At 39.0% G+C, this 15,992-nt stretch overlaps 1 protein-coding gene across 1 annotated transcript; it reads left to right on the top strand.

Moving 5' to 3' along the window:
• Positions 1-12,552: 12,552 nt before the first annotated feature.
• On the top strand, positions 12,553-15,974 carry LOC149681269 (uncharacterized). Its single transcript, XM_089834506.1, has 4 exons — positions 12,553-12,900; positions 12,978-13,499; positions 13,782-14,914; positions 14,975-15,974. The coding sequence occupies exons 1-4, from the start codon at positions 12,553-12,555 to the stop codon at positions 15,972-15,974; spliced, it is 3,003 nt and encodes a 1,000-aa protein (XP_089690632.1).
• The last annotated feature ends 18 nt before the right edge of the window (positions 15,975-15,992 follow it).

Below are 15,992 nucleotides of genomic sequence, written 5' to 3'. Positions count from 1 at the left end.
GCGGACTAGTAAACGAATAAACACTGCCTACATTATAGACACTCAATGGATACCTTCTGCGTCAAAAACCAAAGATCTTGGTGTCATATTTGATGCTCACCTACCCTTTCAACACCAAATTAGTTCCTGCGTCAACCGTTGCAGACGCACCTTGGCAGTTGTCCTTAAACTTACCAGAGAGCTAGGGTCGTTAGATCATTTTCGACTATTGTATCTGAGTCTAGTTCGGTCTCGAGCGTTGTTTGGTTGGGTTGCGTGGGGTGGCTGTAGTCTCTACCTTCTCAACAATATTGAAAAAATAAAGAAAAATTTACAGAGTATTGTCCTACTTTCTTTATCCCCAAGGCGCCTTATGACTACAGTATATTCCTTGAAATTCTAAACCTTCCAAAGCTGCAATGTCTCTTGGCACTCAACGAAATAGAATTTATTCACAAATTGCTTTACGGACGTTTATCCCTTTCCACGCTCTTACCCAGTTTACATTTTAATATTAATCAGAACCTCCGTAACCATAGAGTTTTCTATCAACCCAGTAAAAGCATTAACTCATTAATCAGAATGCCAAAAACATGCAATAAATTTCATAATCAATTTGACATTTTTTCAATAGAATTTCAAGCAATCACTCCCGCCTTACTGATATAATACTATGTTAAAATTTCACTGACTTTCATTGTTTTTATTGTGTATTAATCTTTGTACTTTTCTTTTCTTTTCTTTATTTAAGTGTATAATCCTGTTAACTCTCTGTAGTTATTTTTATACACAATAAACCCGCATTTCATTTCATTTCATTTATACAAGCATTAGAATAGGAACAATATCCAATAGCTGCTTAAATGTCATGATTATTTTGCATGGGGTTAATTTTGACTCAAGACTTTTCATGATGGTAATTTACTATCTCGTAGTTCAATAAAAATCAAAAAAATCAATTAAAATAAAAAAATCCGATTAAAATAAAAAAAAATCGATTTTTTTGTTTTATTTGAAAAAATAAAAAAATAAAAAAAAATTAACAACCCTGGGACCCTATTCTCTAACTGCATTTGGATCGTTCCTAATCCAAATGATTTGGATTTGGGGTCGATTCATCCCCAAATGACACTAATCGGTATTCTGTAACTCCAAATCCCTTTTCATTTGGTTCAAACCCTATCCAAACATTTGGCAAGCCAAATGGCCGGCCAAATCGTCATTTGGATAGCTCTTTTCGCCTTTTTCACCCCGTTTGTGGCCGCCATTTTTTTAAGGGGAAAAAATTTGAGAGTGGGTTCTTTTTCGTGGTCATTTTCATATTTTTTGAGGATTTGCTTATGGATGGATTCTAAATATAATATAAAGTAGGTTTCAAGCTTTAATATAAGCCTAATATCATAATTTTCCACCTTTTTATTGTCCCACAATCTATTTCTAAACTTGGCCCTTTTTTTAAGGCGGTGAAATTGCGCTAAGCCTTGGCTTACCGTTAATTTTTGCCATTTAAAAAAATGTTTGCCTCTCGTTGCCCGTTACTTCGCCTTCTCTTATCGTTGTATTTTTAAAGTTTAGACTTTGAAAGTAGTGCTTTGTTTTCTTAAATTTAATTTAATTGTATAAGATTTCAATATTATAATTGCGTTAAACGTCGGTGTTTACGAATTCAAGAGACGCGCCTTCCATTTGAATTTCGTTCTCTCGAAACTACCCCCTTCCTTTATGGCCGTCTGTCAGCCCCGAAAACAGCTGTAGGGAGAAATGTTGTTTACTAAAAATGTATGCGGTCAGTGTGTTGTTTTTGCATTTTAATGCTAATAATCGTGGTGCACGTCGAGGTTTACGAATCCAACGAGTGTTACGATACTATATGATCTATGCTTTAAAAGGAATTTGACGGCGAAAGTCAAGCAAAACGGTATTAGGCCTTGCCAAAAGTTGACAGCTATAGTAAGCCTTCTTCAGATAATCACATGTCAATGATATAAGAAATTGACCCTCGGATATCCTGTGAATAGGAGATGGTTATAAAGCTACTAACTCTCGATTTTGGAGGTAGATACTGTCTAGTGACACTTCAAGTAACGATTTAATCTTATAAACAGACTACCATCATAAGCCCATATCGTAAATTAACCGATGTTGATATCAAAGCTTAATAATTTTTTTTAACTCCATGAATCTTAAATATCAACATCAAAAATTATCTACTGAAAGAGATATCTACTTATATCCCATTCAAATTTCTCGCAACATTTCAAATTAACGAATAGAAATGTGCAAATGAAGTTCAAACCGATTAATTGGGAAAATTGCTATATTGGTCACCGTTACCGATCACAGATAGATTTGCGTCCTTCAGTAGTGTTTATTATGAATGTAAAACGGTAAGCGAAATCTGTGATTAAAGTTTAAAATAGACATAAGCAAAAAGGGCTTTATTCATATCAACTCGATTACCAAATATCTAAATTAGGCTAAAATTAACAAAATATTCTCTTCATGATTAAAAATCTTGTTTGAAGCAGCAAGCCATCTAATCCTTATTCACCTTATTTTGAAAAAAATAGGTTGATACCTCTTTCAGTAGATGATTGATTGATATTTCAGTTTCATTGAGTTTAAAAAAATTGATTCCACCATTGGTTAATTTACAATATTAACCAATCGACAATCACAAATTTTACTAACTAAATTACAAAAACCGGTTCAAAACTTTATTAGTTTTGAAACAATTAAATTCTAATATTAAACATATGTACTAGTTAATTCCTCGTTGGTAATTAATTTATTGCCTTAGTGAAATTAACGCTGAATTCTATATACACAAAATAAATAATAAATTAACTTCTAAAATTTAAATGTAAAATGTGTGCATTATTTCCCAATTAATAAAAGATATCCACCTATTTTTCATTCAAATTAATTTCCCACTTAATATTAATTTGGCCTAATGAGCTTAAACTATCAAATTAAGAGGTTTCTTAATTTTAAAAAATTAATACAATCTAACATGCAAAAACCCAAGGCTTAAAAACATTTTACTTTTATATTAAACGCTGCAAAAGAATTGACCAATAAACAGTAAGTAAAATTACGTAATGAAAGAGGAAGTGACGTACATTTGGTTTGGATAAAGGTTTGGCGGGAGATCCAAATATCGATTTGGATTTGGGTTAGAGAATACGGTTTTAAGCGCCCTATCCAAATGGAGCCGATCCAAACGTTTAGATTTGGATCATCGTCCAAATGATTTAGATTTTTAGAGAATAGGCTCCCTGCTCTGTTCCAAATTGAAGCCTCTTTAGACTTTTAGAGAAAAGAAACTGCACGTTTCTTAGTGCCATGCGAAGCGTTCAAAAAGACCCTGTTTCACCAAAGTTCATCTTACGGTTTTAAACTTATTTGAAGTTGCTCACAAGTATCACGCTTAAAAAACTTCTCTGTAGGTCAAATCTTTGGTCGTCCTATTCTTTGCCTACACCTCCATCGTTAAATTAAGGTTTTAAGAATGTCTATTTTCAACCAAAAACTAATTTTTACCTTCCACTCGACGATAAAATATTTTCACCTATTCAGAGTTTACTATATAAAAGAGACCGCAAACCACTCTTTAATTTTCTTATTCTCCGAACAAGTAAAATAGGTGATAGAGTATTAATTCCTCGTCAAATTGTTGAACTTCATGAGCAAGGTTTTTGTAATCGCGAAATCGCTCGGCAGTTAAATGTTTCACCTACGACAGTGGCTACTTGGATTGACCGTGACAGAAATAACGAGGAGGACGACCTAGGGCTTTAATCAATAGAAAAGTTCGACTAATTGGTAGGACAAGCAGGGCACAGCCATTTCTAACAGTGCGGCTTGTTAGAACGGAACTTGAGCTGCAGACAAGTGTGAGGACCGTACGAAGAGCCTTGGCAAGTCAAGGCCTTCATGGAAGGATCGCGTTTCCTAAAGAAAAGTTGAGCGCCATGAACCGACGAGGGAGGCTGGAAATTTCTCGTTTACATTTAAATTGGACACTAGAGCAGTGGGAAAGAGTAGTTTTCACGGACGAGAAAAGTTTCGTCGTCGGACATAATGGGCAGGTAATTTCATTTATTGAGAGGAAGCAATGAGATGAATGACAGAATAAGATCAACATAGTCTATTAATATAATTATAAGTGAAGTTGAGCATTCAAATATTTATATTTCTTTACTGTTATAAAGATATGGGTGAGGAGACCTGCCTGCACGCGCTACAATGAGCCTTACATCGCTTAGGTCCAACGCAGCGGCCGTTTCTCAATCAACGTTTCGGGCTGGCTATCGGCAACGAATTCCGGGTGTTTGGTTCATATCGAAGGACGGAACAATGCCCAACGATATGTCCAACTCCTGGAGAATGATTGCTTTCCTAGCATATTGGAAAGGTTCCCCGACGGGAACTTCATCTTTATGCACGACCGAGCTCCGATCCACACTGCCAGAGTGACCACTCAAGCTCTGGAAAGGCTTAGTGCGGTTTATGGTTTTACGGTAAATATCTTGTCACTGTAGTTAACAATGTAATTCATTAGACTAATTTAATCTCTATTTTATACGTTGCAACCGTTAATTTCTCATGAAGGTGATGAATTGGCCTTCAAAAGGTTGTGACTTGATAACAATCGAAAACCTGTGGGCAGAGATGGTTCGGAAAGTTGACCATGTCATCGTCAGGAACCCTGCTGAGTTGTTGGAAGCGGTACAAAATGCTTGGCGCGATCTCAAGTGTAACGTGGAACTATTCCAGGCGTATCATCATTCAATGCCTAGTAGAGTTCGGGAGGTTGACGAAAACCAGGGATATTGGTCACATTATTAGACCGTTAACTTCGTCATGTAAAAACTTTAATTGGTTTTGTGTAATTTTTTACATGTTTAGATCTAATATTAGATTTCATTAAAATTTTCTTAAAATCTTGTGTTAGAAATAACGTAGGCATTATTTCTAACGAATAATTATTGGTTTTAGTGGAAAGGTGTCCACACATGTAAATACTGAAATGATAACTGGCCATGCCAACTGTTTTTTCATTGATCAAGTTTTAATAAAAAAGCATTAAATATGATCGTATAGTTCTTTTAAAATTCATTACACAAGTTGTCCTGTGATCTTATTTAAAACCTAATTACTTCCAATAACCGAAATGGCGACATTGAACTGCACGCAAACCTCTATCGCGTTTTTAGAACAGTAAATAAACCGTCAAAAGTATACTACAACCGGAAAAAATACTCTAAAACCAACAAATCAAACCCGTGTCCTAAAGTGTTCTCTAAACCATTTATTACTCAAACTTGAAAGACACCACTAATCTAAGACAACAAGTTCAATTTTAAACTCGAAATTTTAATTTAAATCACAAGGACGCCTACGTAAACCTCAGTAACTTGTATGCTTAACATCTATAGTTACAATTTGACTGATATTCTACTCCTAGTCCAAACAGCTTTGTCTAGAGGTATGAAATTTTGAAGGGACGGTACTCAAAGGCAGTAGGCGGGCTCTTAGATTTTTCCAATTCCTCATCATCTTGAAAAATGGCGGCGTCTACGTGTTTAAACCGAATCTATAACATTTAAAACACTGGTTCCCAATTTCCGTAAGACTGACTTCATGTCTTTTGAAGCTCGATTTTCCACCTTCGTTAAAAATGGCGGCCTGAAATGTAATAATATATCTCGATGGGCAACGCCGGTTGTTTTTTTCTACTCTGTTAATACTAAAGATTCAAGATGGATTTTTTATTCTAAATATTCAAGTTGGAATTCTCCTAAATATTCAAGATGAATTCTTTTCTAAATATTCATGATGTAATGTATATGTAGTGAAAAGTAAAAAATAAATATTTTGAAATTGAATTGAATAATTTCAGTAAAACTTCATCTGCGAAAAAATACATAAATAAAATAAAATTTCTATCCGAACAACCTTGGAGAAGCTTCAACCTTTGACAGGGCAAGAAAATGGTATTTAACTCTATACATGGGCGCCCGTTAAATTTCTCATTTCAAGTAAAAAATCCAAGGCGTCTTAGATTATTGTGTCCGTCTATCCATATAGATTATGAAACTTAAAGTTTAAACTACATAAGAATAAAATCAAATTATTTTAGGTGAAATAGTCAAGGTTAATAATGGAAGCTGACTCTTTTTAGTTTTTTTGCCAAATTAACGATAGTATAATTGAGATATTAAATTCTCAATGTCACAAACCAAGGCGATGACCGACAAACCAAGGCGATTACCGACTTTATGATAGCAGGAAAAGTATGGGCTGTTGAGTCTGATTGTTTTCCGATGATCATTGAAACTGCTCTACTCTAAACTAAAAAATATATAGAGTAACCTTCATACGCTGAGACACGACACAATTGCAAACGCTGTGCTTTTTATCGTTTGTAGGGCCTCTCTCTTTTTTGCTCTATGTTCCAACAACAGCCATAATTTTCAAAAAACCAAATTAAAGTAAAGTTTAAAGGGATAGTTATCTCGTTTAAAATGTGCTGGGAATAAGAAAACTTGCAGAGTAAAGCCGAGAAAGCGGGAAATACTTTAAAATTATCCACGTCGTAAAATATTTTCATGTCATAAGAACTTGCGAATAATTTAACCTCTATATATATATTATTATAATTCAAACCATTCTCATCCACTTTGAATTGAACAATGTCTTCTCAACCATCCTCATGAATTTGCCGTCGAAATATTATTCCCACAATATTATTTTCAGAGCATTTCCCAACATCCAATTCTCAAGCGTCCAAACATTAATTACCGAACGTCAAATAAGTTCTGTTACACCTGTATTTTAGTCATTCCACCTATTTTGTTCAATAAACTATCTCTGTTACACCTGTATTTTAGTCATGCCACCTATTTTGCTCCTTAAACTTTCTCAAAGTATATTCTTGAAACACTGTCCATCATCCAGTACCGCGGCTCGTCCAACTTTTAATAGCGACTCAACAGATAACGCCGTCTGCCGTAAAATATCCGTCAAAAGAATTATCCCCAAATATCCACCCACTGTATTAGCAACTAGGAAATTATAAAAAATCATTAAACATATCCAAATCTTTAAATATTTAGACGTTTTCAAACCGCCACCAACAACCCTACATTTCTGAAGACTGAGTCTAATTCATAAGTTCTCATTTCTCATATGTCAGTGTGGAACTAAAAATTCTCGGGTTGGAACATCTTGTTTTTCTGATCGTAATATTTAATACGGAGCTAAGTTGATATAGATAAAATTAATAATTGTTAGGCTTATTTGCTATTGTTTTGAACGTCACGTTTTTCGTCATAACGTTTGATTTTCTGAACCGATTTACAATTTGAAAACAGTTTCGGATTCTACGTGACAAGACGCATGTAACGATAGCATTGTTGATCCATTTGAAGCATTATTTCGTAACGTCATTATCGGGGGGCTTTACTATTTCCGCTATGGCTAACGCCCTATTAGCGCCACAGTGTCATTTGTAATTTTAAAAAAATTTTGAGAAGTAAACCTATTTAGAAAGTCCTATTTTGTTACTCTAGCTCAAATAGGAACAAAATGGCAGCCAAATGAAAATGTCCAGAAACTTTTGTCCGGGACTGTACGTTCAGGCGAGACTGCGTCAGAGAGTTTTTTAAAGGGGATCTATAACGCGCGCCGTCTTGCCCCCATTTTTTGCGTTCCACTGGACCTAAGCCGTTCCACAGCGCGCCTATTTCTCTCAGATTTCGCATCCTCCCGCCATCATTCTTGATTTGGCTTTGAATTGCACTAAAATCTAGAAGTCCGGTAGACTGCACTGCGCGATAACTCTGTTGAAATTTCCGTCTCCCTTCGAATCCCTCTTAAAGCATCTATCATCTATTGCCTTACATTCGTCGCACTATTCCAAAAGCGGATTATGCTTCACTCATAAAGTACGTAAGTCCCTCTTTTCCATAGCTTTGGCCATAGATTTCATGACATTCTCGAAGTAAAACTAAACAGACGATTTAATGCCTCTTTAATGCCAGACTAATCGGCGACGGCTATTACTATTTTCTTGCATGGGACCTCGACTCGACCTCGCTGGCGACATAACCGGGAAGCTCGAAAGGCAAATTTGCGGTATCGTTCGTTAGTCGTTATATTTTATTAAACGTTTTAAAGATCAAGTTTCGAAAATTTTCGTGTGATTTAATAAGTCTTCAACTAAATATTATAAGATTTTTTTTAATTTCAACAGAAAAATAGCTCTGCGAATAAAAGTAGACTCGAAAACTACACTAAGCCTCGGCTAGGTATCCCGATTCCCGAGCCGCCAGCGGCTGGCTCGCCGTAGCTGCGAGAACAGAAAAAAATCCTCGTAAAAATCAGATACACGGCGTCTTAAATAGTCTAAGCAAAAGCTACCCAGATTGATTAGATCTTCGTGCACAGTAAAAAATAATGGTCTTAGATTAAACCCTTGAGGGTTTTTGCACTTTTGTCAGAAAACCAGTACCAAAGTGATTTGTTTGGAAACCATAAAGGGATTTTTCCTATCCAAATAACACCATTGTTCAAACCATTTTACATCTCTAATTGTTATTCATTTCTACCGTTCTTAAACCCTTACAGGTGGTATATTCGACCTTATGTGGTACATTTCTTTTCCATTAGTGGTTAGCTTCTCAACCTTTCTCAAACCACTTACGGCGTTATTCTAAACCTTTTTCGGATTTTAGAACAGCCATGTTTAAAACCGAAATGGTGGTATATTCTACCATTAAGTGTTGTTTAAAGAACCTTTTTTAAACCTAGAAAACTGTTGGAAAAAAGGGTTTCACTTGAAACCTTTTAAAGACACTTCAAAATTTCCCCGTTTGAAAACTCCGTTAAACCCCACGACTCCTTATTCAAACCCCTAGGGTTTTCATTCAAACCGCCGCCAGTTCTTATTCAAACCCCCGCGAGTTCTTATTCTAACCCCCGCGAGTTCTTATTCTAAGCCCCGCGAGTTCTTATTATAACCCCCGCGTATTCTTATTCTAACCCCCGCTTGTTCTTATTCTAACCCCCCGCTTGTTTTTATTCTAACTCCCCGCTTGTTCGTATTATAACCCCCCCGCGTGTTCATATTCTAACCCCCCACTTGTTCGTATTCTAACCCCCCACTTGTTCGTATTCTAACCCCCCGCGTGTTCTTATTCTAACCCCCCACTTGTTCGTATTCTAACCCCCCGCGTGTTCTTATTCGAACCCCCGCGTGTTCTTATTCTAAACACCGCGTGAAATTTTTCAGACCTTGCGGGTTTTTAATCAAACCACGCTCTAAATTGGACTCATATCCAGCCTTCAGTGTTAACATTCCGGCGTACTCCGAACAGATATATCATTAATGGAAGACACGCCATTAATAATACTTTCTTATTTACTTTGTACTGGAAAAATTTGGGTTTTGGATATATATAAATGTAGTATGGTTTAACTAAAATGTAAACACCCATTTCAAATATTAATATCAAAAGATGTTCTTGAAATAACGTAGTGAAACGGAGCTTTATAGCTACGAAACTAGTAAAGGCATCGCATTTCCGAAAAATATTTCCCAAATTTTCGTTTTATATTGTGAAAAAAAAGGTAATTATAATTTTGTTGTATTACTTCACACACCAACACAAGGGAAACTGCAAAAATGGTGCACTAATGTCACAACGGGCGCTTACAGACAGACGACTTTATTACTCTTTCTGTATTAAAATTGAGCTAAGAAATAAGAGTATCTTAAAATATCAAAGTAAATCTAATTAATATTATATATTTTCTTCGTTAATATTTCATCTTATTGCGCATAACATCGTTTTGAGAAAGAACAATTAAACATTCTTGAGAGACTTGACTAATATTGACGTTTGAAATGAAGCATACGCCCGTTGTTTCGCCATACGCAAATCGGTAGTATATAAAGGTTTCGAATTCCAATGATGTAAATCACAGCGCAATTGCATAAAGCTTTGGAGGAAGCACGGAGTTACAATATCCTCGGAATTTTAAGTCAATCACACAATAAAATTTGTATTTAAAAAAAATTGCGTCATCTTTTGGATAAAATTGTGCTAGCATAAACCAGAAGCTGCATATGGGCATCTTTCGCATATAACCTAATTTTGAATGCTAAGACCTTAAATTTTAATATTAAATTTTAAATTTAAAATTGGTTTCTGAATTTTTCACTTCTCCGAGTGAAGATGACGGTACGGAGAGGTATTACATAGGACTTGCCTGTCAGCGCGTTCGCACATGAGCAAACGCGTTCACAAAAAACAAATTTTGGCTTTTACTCCCATCATTTCACCAAAGATGCACGCAGTAACGACTTTTCTTATAATTTGTGATTTGTTGTGAATCAAGCGCCTTAAACACCCCAAATTTCCAAAAATTGTTAAAGAGGCATACACTTGAATTCAAACGTCAACAATAGCAATGTTTTAAATGATTTTAGGAATAAAGTTTCTTGAAACGATTTAACTAATATTAAGGTAAGTTAATTACGATTAATATAAAAATTATCAATTACATTTATTTGATTATAAGAAAAACCTGTTAATTTCGTCTCGACTTGGAGTAGTCTATTTTAGTTTATCATAAGAAAATAGCTCATAGCTCCCTCTAAGTATGAAACTCTTCATTTAAGCTATGTTAACAGCATTTTCTTCCATATTTTCCCGGCGCATCGTGCTTTTCGCGAACCCCTTAGGTTGCGGTGCTGGTTTTGTGCTCCCTATTCCCTAACTTCTCCCACAGGGTGCAAAAGTGTAAGCGCGCTAAATCTGAAAGCAAATGTTGTAGTATGAAAATATTCTACGTTTGATAATTATAGGGTGCTATATATTATTTTCTTTATTTTATTATTAGTATTTTTAATTGGATAGCTAAATTTTAAAAGTTTCGAGAACTCAAAGGTTTTTGAAATTCTAGCATTATTATCTTTCAAGGTTTATTTTTCAGAAGTAAAAGAGTTTGTATTCAGCACATACAAATATGTTTTTATAAAATCGAAAGAAGACCCTCTTGCTTCTTTTTTAACTCAAAGAGGTTTCCGCTGTTTTTTCAACCTATGTAAACCTTGTTTTGCTAACAGTGAACCCTCAATGGTTTGCAGTTTTTTGTAGGTACCACTTTTAAACCAGTAATGGTTTGCTGTTTTCTATGAACCACTTTTAAACCCATAATGGTTTGCTGTTTTTAGCATTACCATTTTTAAACCATCAAGGAGTTATCTTGAAAGGGACTACATTGAAACCAATTTTTTCACAGATCCCTGGCATTTCTTATAATAAACCAGAAACGGTTTATCAAAGTTGTTTTAAACCAGTAATGGTTTGCTGTTTTTGAAGGCGACCCTTTTAAACCATGTAGTTGGTGCTGTAAAACCCTTAGTGGTTGCTGAGAAAATCATAAACCCTATATAAACCCTTTGAACACCATTATTTTTAACTGTGCGGGCTCCACAAGTGACGAAGGAACCAAAGGAATCATAAAAAACGTACCACAAGAATATACCGAAGAGACCATAAAAGAGGCTTTACTACAGAAAGGCTACTTGATCGAGTCGGTGAAACGATTAGGCCCGAACAGCACATTCTACCTCCTCCAATTTAACCAACCGCAGCTGCCACAGGAGGTACGCTTCAATTTTAGAAATTATCCCTTGACGCCATACGAACGCAGACCCTGGCAATGTAAAAATTGCAAACGCTTTGGTCACCCAGCGAAATACTGTCGTTCAGCCTTCCGCTGCAACTCCTGTGGCGAATTCCACGACAATAAGACGGACTGTCAGACAAACACCACTTGCCCGAATTGCAAAGGTCCACATACTGCCAACACCCATTCTTGCCCCAGGCGTTTGAAAGAAATCCAAATACTAAGAATTCAACAAAGAGAATATATCCCCAAACATGAAGCCGCAAACCGAGTCCAACAACAAACCAGAACCACATCCTACGCAACAGTAACCCAACGAGCTCCACCCAAAGGAACCAACCCGGCACCCATGTCTAAGAGTCCCCGGACTACCATCGGTATCCCCACCAACACTCCTACCTCTCCCCAGAAAAGATCGCGCCGCTCTTGGCGGAACTCCTTCTGACCTTCGCCCAAAATTTCGAGTTGAACTACGACATAAGCGCTCTAATAACGCTAATGATCAACAGACTCATGCACACCTCCCTCTCACGACAGGACATAGATCCCCTCATCCCTCCCAACGTCAAATTGAGTTTTACATCCCTGTTCGAGGATGAGGAACCCAATCAGTGAACTCAAAATCTTACAGTGGAACATACGTAGCATTCAGGCCAACATTGGAGACCTCACAATGCTAATCCAACAAGAAACACCAGACATATTAGCCTTACAAGAAACCTGGTTAACATCAGAAAAAAAGCCCCCGATTTTGGACTGTACCGAGTCTTTCGACAGGATAGACCTCCCACACCAGGTACTCCCCTCCACCTCGGGGGAGGGGGGGTAGCAATCCTCGTCAGGAAAGTTATCACACCCAAGCGAAAGAACATGACGTTCCCGACTCTTATGGAGGGCATCACCATAACAATCACTTGGGACAATATACAAGTTGAGATAATCTCGGCTTACGAACCAAAAGGACGAACGAGCCTACAAGATTTCAATTCATTACATGACCAGATACAACCGCTTTTTATCCGATGTGGGGACTTTAATGGGCACCACCCGAGCTGGGGAGACTCCAACACGAATACCCAAGGTCGCACTATAGCGGCATGGTTAGACACAACGCCGAATCTGGTACTTCAAAGCACGGGCCATTACACTCGCATCTCGTCCTCGGCATCTCCTTCGGTGCTAGACCTCACCTTTACCGACGCCACGCTCGCTCCGGGAGTGAATTGGACGCCACTACACAAGGGGGGCAGTGATCACCTCCCCCTCCTAATTACAATTCCAAACTACGATTGTAGGGAAGGACACCTCCCCTACATCGACCTCCCCCACCCACTTTTACGCCACTCAACTGGGGAAAATTCGAAGCAAGGGCCTTAGAACAAGCCAAGAACACAGCTCAGGAACACTGGAGCTACACAGAGGTCACCGGAGCCCTTCGAAGTTGTGCCGGTGTCAGCACTCTGCACAGACCCAATACCAGAGGATGCAATACCCCCACGCTCCCACCATGGTGGTCCATCAAGCTATCCCAACTACACAAGAAAATGAATTGGCACAGGAACCGATACAGCAAGCAACACAATAAAAACGATCTCATTGCCTATAAGAAATTCCGTGCCCTTTTCCGAAAACAACTAAAGAAGCAAAGACGGTCGGGCTGGCAGAAGTTCTGCACCCATCTAAACGCCCAAAGCAGAGTAGCACAAGTCTGGAAGGGGTTGAAATGGGCGACGACGAATGCGGCTACACGCCAACAGACTACCCCTCACACCGACGATGCACAGGTGGCAGAAAAACTTACAGATTACTATTACACAGTATATTATAAAGAAACTCCCTTTCGTCAGCCGAGCACAGGGGGAGAGAACGAAAGTTATAATACACCGATAAACCCACAGGAGTACCGACTCGGAATACAACGCCTAAAGAACACAGCCGCAGGTGGGGACGGGGTGTCGAACAAAATGCTGGCAACCCTCCCCTGGGAATTTCATCAGAAAGTCCTAAACATGTTTAATCACCATTGGACCACACAATAATATCCGCCCCACTGGAATGACGCGGTCATTGTCCCTTTCCTGTAACCGAACAAAACGAAGGAGGACCCGTCCCATTATCGACCTATAGCGCTCATTTCAACCCTGAAAAAATTGATGGATAAAATTGTCAACAGACGCTTACAACACTTCCTGGAAGACACCCAAGCCCTCAACCCTTTTCAGACGGGTTTCAGGAAGGGGAGAACCACTACCGACAACATACTACGCCTGACGGAAGCGACCAGGGAAGCTTTGGAACAGGGACAATACATGGGCATAGTCTTTCTCGATATAAAGGATGCTTTCGGGAACGTACCACCAGGACGATTACTACAACGATTGACGGAATTAAACGGCCACGGAAACTTGTGGTCATGGATTAGCAACTTCCTCCTCGAAAGAGAAGTACAGGTTCGCCTAAATGGGACAGTTTCCTCAACTAGACGACTGAATTATGGAGTTCCCCAGGGGAGCCCCCTTAGACCCACCCTCTTCCTGATTGCGATCAACGATATTGGACGGGACTTCTCCCCAAATTGCGAATACGGCCTACATGCGGATGATATTGTGAAATGGATCTCTTCTCCCACACTGACCACGGCCACCAGGGTATTACAAGAAAACCTCAATCTCGTCGCAGCAAACCTAGAAACATGGACCTTACCGATACAGTACGAAAAATGCAAAGCTTTACTCTGCACAAGAAGAAGAGGCCCACCAGTGGAGCTCCCCATACACATAGACGGTAACCCCATCAGTGGTACAGACACATACAAATATCTCGGAATATGGATAGACAGGCGGCTCAATTGGAAAAATCACATCCAGAACGTATTACTGAAGTGCCAGAAAAGAATGAATGTCCTCAAAGCAGTGACGGGCTTACGGTGGGGAGCGACGCGGACCACAGGTAAAATGGTCTACACCCAAATGATCAGATCCACGATGGACTACGGAGCCTCGGTATACGGAGCGGCAAGTCATACCCAACTCCAGCAGCTGGATAAGATACAGAATAATGCCCTACGGATCATACTAGGTACACCCAAATATACAAGCATTTCGTCAATGGAAACCGAGCTGGGTATTCTTCCCCTATCGGAAAGACGACGAAGACTAGACTTAAACCTCTTAGCTAGGAAATTGGGGACAGAGAAGAGCCGGGAATGGCTCAACACTACCAGGCCACAGAAGTTTCTCCCACCGCCAGAAAGAAGAACCTTGAAGGAGCGCCTACAATACCTTTAACGTAGTCTTCCCAAGGACCTTATAACACCAAACCCACTATCTCAGCCGATACCTCTCAACGCCAGACCCCCTGCGCCGTGGAAAACCTTTACACCAAAAATCTACAACCTTTCTCAACCAAGCTCAAAAAAGGAACTTTCATCGGCCCAACTCTTACAACACTACCGTCAGGCACTTTCTACCGCATCTACGATCGACTCCACTTTACAGATCTACACGGACGCTTCATACCGGCCCGGGGCGAAAAAATGCGGCCTGCGGATAATACTAGAATCTTTTAACCTAACGATAAAGAAGACAATCAACGGACACCACGACATTACTCAGGGCGAATTAATGGCCTTACACCTAGCTATCTCAGAGGCAAGGGATTTTTCACATACACACGTCCTCATAGCCACGGACTCACAAGCAGCCCTCAAACTCCTGCAACAATTACTCCCGGACAACCAATTGGTACGCACGATACAGCACCAAATTCAAGCGAGATCTCAAGAGATATCGTTTATATGGAGCCCTGGGCACATAGGTATGGCAGGCAATGAAAGAGCGGATCGGGCGGCGAAGCTAGCGCTAGAAAAGGAAAACGACTACCCGGACTACTGGCTTCCCTACTCCGCCCCAACGCTCAAACGACTTTTTCGCCAACACAGGCACTCCACTCTTATAACAGAATGGAGGGGAACCCGAGAAGGAGCAATACAGAAGGAATGGCGTACCAATCCCTACAAAGACAAAATTTCAAAACTAACGCGAACACAAGAAACCTGCATATCAAGGCTACATTGTAGACGGTGGATGACGGGAGACTCCCATCAAAAAATGGGCAAACTCGCAAGCCCAAACTGCTCCACTTGTGGTGTCATAGAAGACACCGAACATATACTGTGTCACTGCCCACTTTTTGACACACACAGACAACCCTTGCGCCACTCTAACCCCAACAAACAGGTTACCGTAAAAAATTTACTAACTAGCACCATGAATGGCGAGAAAAAACTATAAGGAAGATCACGTGCCTCT

Source organism: Phalangium opilio, unplaced genomic scaffold (assembly GCF_054372755.1).
Source record: "Phalangium opilio isolate 3A_F unplaced genomic scaffold, DU_Popi_V2 ptg000039l_1, whole genome shotgun sequence".
NCBI lineage: Eukaryota > Metazoa > Arthropoda > Arachnida > Opiliones > Phalangiidae > Phalangium > Phalangium opilio.
The sequence above is the reverse complement of the archived record's forward strand: the minus strand, read 5'-3'. Positions and strand labels throughout refer to the sequence as shown.

What these genes read in the sequence shown, in the direction of transcription:
- LOC149681269 (XM_089834506.1), top strand. Translation starts at nt 12,553, where the DNA reads ATGACGTTCCCGACTCTTATGGAGGGCATCACCATAACAATCACTTGG. An exon ending in ACGCCACGCTCGCTCCGGGA is followed by an intron (nt 12,901 to 12,977) that starts GTGAATTGGACG and finishes CTACGATTGTAG; the next exon opens with GGAAGGACACCTCCCCTACA. An exon ending in TTACAGATTACTATTACACA is followed by an intron (nt 13,500 to 13,781) that starts GTATATTATAAA and finishes AACAAAACGAAG; the next exon opens with GAGGACCCGTCCCATTATCG.